We start from the raw sequence: 6,414 nt of genomic DNA, 5'->3' as shown, positions 1-6,414 counted from the left end.
TTCAGGTTATGTATTTCATTTTGGATGTGTTTTTGTAGTTTGCTGACTTTGAAATATTCATCTGTTTCATTTAAGCTCTCTAAAATATTTTTGTTAATGGTTTGCAGTATCCTCTAATATCCTTTTAATATCTGAGATCTGGGATGATAGGTTTCATTTCTGATTTTTCTAGGAAGTGAAGTGTGTTTTCCTCCTCTCACTGTGTTATTTTGTTGTTTTGCTTGTCAGTCTGGTTAGAAGTTCATCAATATTATTAATCTCTAAAGAACCAGCTTTTAGGGGGGCCTGGGTGGCTCAGCAGTTGAGCATCAGCCTTGGTCTCAGGGGATGATCTTGGACATCCAGTATCAAGCAGTTCCCTGTGGGAAGCCTATTTCTCCCTCTGCCTATGGCTCTGCCCGTGTCTTTCATGAATAAAGAAATAAAATCTTTAAAAACAAAACAAAACAGCTTTTGGTTAGATTAATTTTCTCTATTGTATTTTTGTTTCTAATTTTGTTGACTTCTAGTCTTATCTCTATCTTTGCTTCCGTCTCATTCTTTGGGTAGTTTTTTCACTCTTTTTTTCAGCTTTTTGTTATTGTTGTCAAGGATTTAATATTTGGTTTGAAACTTTTTCTTTTGTAATATAAACATTTAACATTATAAATTTTCCACTTGTTCCTAGGTTTACCTTCATTCCACATATTTTTCATTTATTTCAATATGTTATTTTATTTCCTTTGAGTCTTAGTGGTTGACTCATAAAGTATTTAGAAGCAACCTGTTTAATTTGTAAATATTTTCTTTCCATTTTTCTTTGGTTATTGATTGTTAGTTTGATTTCTTTGTGGTCAGAGAATATCTTCTATATGATTCCAGTTTGTTTAAACTCATTAATATTTGTTTTATTTTACCTCTCTTGTTGGGATACCGATTTTGCAGTCTTACATGTACACTTCAAATAATGTGCATTCTCTTGATGGGATGAGCACTGGGTTTTATTCTATATCTTGGCAAATTGAACACTGATAAAAAATAAATTTATAAAAGAAAATAATATGCATTCTGCCATTATTAGGCAGAGTGTTCTATAAACATCAATTATATATAATTGACATATAGTTTTTCTATACTTTTGTGGATTTTCAGTCAACTAGTTCCATCGATTAGTAAATCTCCAGCTATGATTTACAATTTACCTATTATTTCTTCTTTTATTTATGCCAGTTTATTCTTCTTATATTTTGGTGTACTGTTAAATACATAAATAATTAAGATCTTTAGTTGTTATCGGTGAATTGGATAATTTAATGGTATGTAATTTTCTTTTGTATGTTTGTTAACTTTCTTTGATGGTAATATTAGCATATTTACTCCAACATTCCCTTTATTGTGGTTCACATGGTAGTCATTTTTTAATTGTTTGACTTATCTATGTCATTATATTTGAAGTGAAGTGTTTAAATACTGCATCTAGGTGGGAGGTTTCTTAAAAACACATTCTTATAATCCCTGTCTTTTAATCAGTGTGGTATGTTTTGGTCATTTATACAATGTAATTATTTATGTTTGAACATCTGTTAATCATTTTGTTTGTTCTCATGGTTCTTTCTTTTGTTTCTCATTTTCTGCCTCAAAATTAATAGCCCCAGTGTTTCATTTTAATTTATATAACGTACGTTTGACTATACCATTTCTTAAAAGTTTGTGTGTGACATGATGTACCCAAGAAACATTTCACAGACCAGTTATAATCAATATTTTACTACTGGAGGTAGAATGCAGAAAATGTATTACTATATAAGACCCTTCACTCTTCCCTTTTTTATTGTGGTTATCATTTATATTAAGTTTACAGACGTGAGTAGCTCCATCAGATAATGCTATAATTTTTGGTTTCATCAATTTTATGAAAGGATTTGTATAGAACTGGTGCCTTTGTTTGTCTTGACTGTTTAGTAGAAACCTACAATTAAGCCGTCTGCGCCTGGAGTTCTCTTTATGGGATGTCTTACTACATATTTGTTTACTTTAATAGATATAGGACTATATATATTAGATATTTCAACTTGAATTATCTTTGGTATATTGTATCCTTCAAAGAATTAGTGCATTCCATTTAAGTTGCCACATCTACTCTGCAGACATTTTCAAAATATTTCATTTTTATCTTCTTAATATCTGTATAATCTCTAATGATGTTATCGCGCTCATTCCTGACAAAGCTTATCTTTTCTTCAGGTCAGTCTCACAGCAGTTTTATCAGTGTTATTTATCTTTTCTAAGAATCAGCTTTCAATTCCTTTGATCTTCTCTCTTGCTTTATTGTGTTCTGTTTCATTGATTTTTGCCTTATTGTTTCCTTTCTTCTGTTTAAATACTTTCTCTTTGACTTTTTTTTCATGTAGATTGCCTAAGACATCATAGGTAACAATGAGAAATCACACAGCAATAACAACATTCATCTTGTTGGGACTTACAGAGGACCCACAGCTGCAAGTTCTTCTTTTTATCTTCTTATTTCTCAGCTACGTGCTGAGCATTACTGGAAATTTGACCATTATCATTCTTACATTTATGGATTCTCATCTTAAAACACCTATGTATTTTTTTCTCTGCAATTTCTCCATCTTAGAAATCTCATTCACAACAGTATGCATTCCCAGATTCTTGTACAGTATAACAACTGGAGACAACACTATTACGTATAATGCTTGCGCTTGCCAAATATTTTTTATTGGGCTTTTTGGGGTCACAGAATTTTTTCTCCTGGCAGCCATGTCCTATGACCGCTATGTGGCCATCTGCAAACCCCTTCATTATATGACCATCATGAATAACAAAGTCTGTACCATCCTTGTCCTCTGTTGCTGGATTTCTGGGCTGCTGATCATCATCACACCCCTTGGTATGGGCCTCCAGCTGGAATTCTGTGACTCCAATGCCATTGATCATTTTGGCTGTGATGCATCTCCTCTTTTTAAGATTTCATGCTCGGATACATGGGTTATAGAACAGGTGGTTATAATCTGTGCAGTACTGACATTCATTATTACACTGATAGGTGTCATTCTTTCCTATATATATATCATCAGGACAATTCTAAGATTTTCTTCTGCTTCTCAAAGAAAAAAAGCTTTCTCCACCTGTTCTTCACACATGCTTGTTGTTTCCATTACATACGGCAGCTGTATTTTCATCTATATCAAGCCTTCGGCCAAAGAAGAGGTGGATATCAATAAAGGGGTATCCGTGCTCACTACATCTGTTGCTCCTTTGTTGAACCCTTTCATTTATACTTTGAGGAACAAGCAAGTGAAACGAGCTTTCAATGACACAATCAAAAAAATTGCATTTATCTTACACAAATAAGAGCACACTGAATTTAATTAATTAGTTAATTAATTAATTAATTAACTTGATGGGGAGACAGTGAGCATTGAAGGGGGGCAGTAACAGAGGGAGAGAAAGAGCGAGAAGCAGACTCCCTGCTGTGTAAGAGTAAAAAAACATTAAGATACGGGGGTAAAGTCTATCTACACTGGCTTTAGTAAATAAAGTTTTATTGAAACATGTCCACTCTCACTCATCTGCCTATTGTCTATGGTGGCCTTTAATGGCAGAGTTGAGTAGCCTAACAGAGGCCTCATGGATCCAAATGCCAAAAATATTTACTGTCTAGCTTTTTACAGAAAGTTTGTCCACCTCTGGTATAGAATTTACTTTTCTATTTTTATGGTTTTGTAGCATTTGGGGAGAAACAAGAGAGACAGGTTGCTATACAGCTACATTGTCTTCATCTACCCGGACATCTCCAGAAAGTAACTTTTAAACCTGTTGGCCAGCCTGAGGAATTGAAGTAGTCCGTCCCTCTACACTCTTCTCCTTTGTCTTTGAATGTACTTCAAAATAGACTTTGAAAGATTGAAAATTTGGGGAAGCTTGTATAGTCTGTCCACTTAGATCTCACACTAATAACTCAAGTTAGTACAACATCAATGTTTTGTAACAAACAAGGAATTCACTTGTTTATATTTAATTTAATACACAAATAAACAAAATTTAATAGGAATTTTGTTCAGCCCAACAATTCCTATAAATCTTGACTGTCACCTCAACTGCCCATGAAAAAATAGTTACTCAAAATTACTAAGTTGTACATGTGCAATTCAAAATCAAGCCACAGAAGTATATTTCCTAGGGCTACTGAATTTGAAGTAAGGCCATCTGCGTGATTGCCGATCATTTGGCTTAAGTATGTGTCATAAGTGTGAGGGTAAGTATCCAAATTCTTCATAAAGTTTGGAGAGTGCCTCTCAAGTGCTGTTTGGCTGAGTCATCCCAACTGTAGCTTGCCTTGTGACCATATAAAAGTAGTCTACCATTTTTAGCCAAAGCCATATTAACTGAAGAGACCATCCAAGGTGACAATTATTGAGACTATTTCTTCTTAAATACTACTGGAAAATTTGCTGTTTTTTTATCCTTATTTGATTTTTTGCTTATTTTTTATTTTTATAATAAATTAATTTTTTATTGGTGTTCAATTTGCCAACATACAGAATAACACCCAGTGCTCATCCCGTCAAGTGCCCCCCTCAGTGCCCGTCACCCATTCACCCCCACCCCCTGCCCTCCTTCCCTTCCACCACCCCTAGTTCCTTTCCCAGAGTTAGGAGTCTTTATGTTCTGTCTCCCTTTCTGATATTTCCCACACACTTCTTCTCCCTTCCCTTATATTCCCTTTCACTATTATTTATATTCCCCAAATGAATGAGAACATATAATGTTTGTCCTTCTCCGATTGACTTACTTCACTCAGCATAATACCCTCCAGTTCCATCCATGTTGAAGCAAATGGTGGGTATTTGTCATTTCTAATGGCTGAGGAATATTCCATTGTATACACAAACCACATCTTCTTTATCCATTCATCTTTCAATGGACACCGAGGCTCCTTCCACAATTTGCTGTTTTTTTAAAGAGAGTGCATTTACTAATCCTTATGTTGCATCTCGTCCCATGTAAAAAGAAAAAAAAAAGTTTTTTCATCCTAGGTATTTAAAGTAGATATTGGAACTTTCCCTTTCAAAATTAAAATAAAAATTCAATATTATATACATTAAAGTCAGAAAATTGATTATTTCTTTTTTTAAAGATTTTATTTATTCATTCCTGTGAGACACAGAGAGAGAAGCAGACAGAGGGAGAGGGAGAAGCAGGCTCCATGCAGGGAGCTGGATGTGGGACTTTATCCCGGATCCCGAGATCGGGACCTGAGCCAAAGGCAGATGCTCAACGGCAGAGCCATCCAGGCTTCCCAAATTAAGATTATTTAAAGCTGACATTTTATTTTCTCTCTTTGATAAAATATTAACATTTATAATTTTATACTTTACAACCGAAAATAGATAATAGCACATATCTGTTATATACACTGGCCTTCTATTTATTGGTTTAAAGTAGCTGCTTTATGGTATGAACAGTAAAAGAGGAGTAACCAACAAATTTCTTTATAAAGACTACTTGGAAACTTCGTTATAAAGATTCAGATAGAAAAAAAATGAATTGACTGATTACATTTATTCCACATGGTTTGTTTTTGTCTTTTTGTTTTTAACAGGTAGGCATTTTGGAACTTTTGATTTCTGAGTAGTGGGGAACGATTAGATCTATTTAACACAAAATTTGCATTGGCTGCAGGTAAATTCTTTTTCTCTGGTTTGGAAATTAATCTGATAAAAATAAAATTGATAAAAATAAGTTTGTATTCATTGAGAATATATAAAATTTTCTAAATTTTATATACTTTATTATATAACCTGAGAATATAAGAACCTTATAGAACAAAAAGGAAAAATGGAAAAATCCATAATCACAGTGGGTGATTTTTACACATTATCTCAGCATTGCATAGCTCAAACTGACCAAAGCATCAATATAATATAGAAATCTAAACAACTCATGTAACAAACCAGACCTAATCATCAGTATGAAATATTGTGCAAAAAACTCCTGAAAGCTGAACACTACTTTCAAGAGAAAAAATGTTTATGAAATTGAAGTTTTGAGTAAGTGATCAATATGAAAATATGTGGAACATCTCACATGTATTCAGAAACTAAATAGTATACACATGAAAAGCATTTGTATAAAAAAGGAGCTCAAAATGAATATTAGAAAATATTTGTACTCTATGATATGAAAATATTATGTGCTAAAGCCTGTGTGATACAGATAAAGGTGTGCTTGGAAAGAAATATATAGTGTAAGTATTTATATTTTAAAAAGAAGAAACAGTAAAATCAATGATCTAAGTATCCATTTCAAGAAGTAAGAAAAAGTACAAATTAAATCAAAGAAATGCAGAAGAGAATATACAACAGCAAAAAACTAAATGTATAGAAACAGTTTTTCAATAAAGGAAGTCAC

General features: G+C 33.2%; 1 protein-coding gene across 1 annotated transcript; it reads left to right on the top strand.

Moving 5' to 3' along the window:
* Positions 1 to 2,415: 2,415 nt before the first annotated feature.
* LOC144290374 (olfactory receptor 6C2-like) lies at positions 2,416 to 3,354 on the top strand. Its single transcript, XM_077859552.1, has one exon. It carries the CDS (start codon positions 2,416 to 2,418, stop codon positions 3,352 to 3,354), a length of 939 nt encoding a protein of 312 aa, XP_077715678.1.
* Positions 3,355 to 6,414: the final 3,060 nt, after the last annotated feature.

This window comes from Canis aureus, chromosome 2, assembly GCF_053574225.1.
Source record: "Canis aureus isolate CA01 chromosome 2, VMU_Caureus_v.1.0, whole genome shotgun sequence".
Classification (NCBI taxonomy): Eukaryota; Metazoa; Chordata; class Mammalia; order Carnivora; family Canidae; genus Canis; species Canis aureus.
The sequence above is the reverse complement of the archived record's forward strand: the minus strand, read 5'-3'. Positions and strand labels throughout refer to the sequence as shown.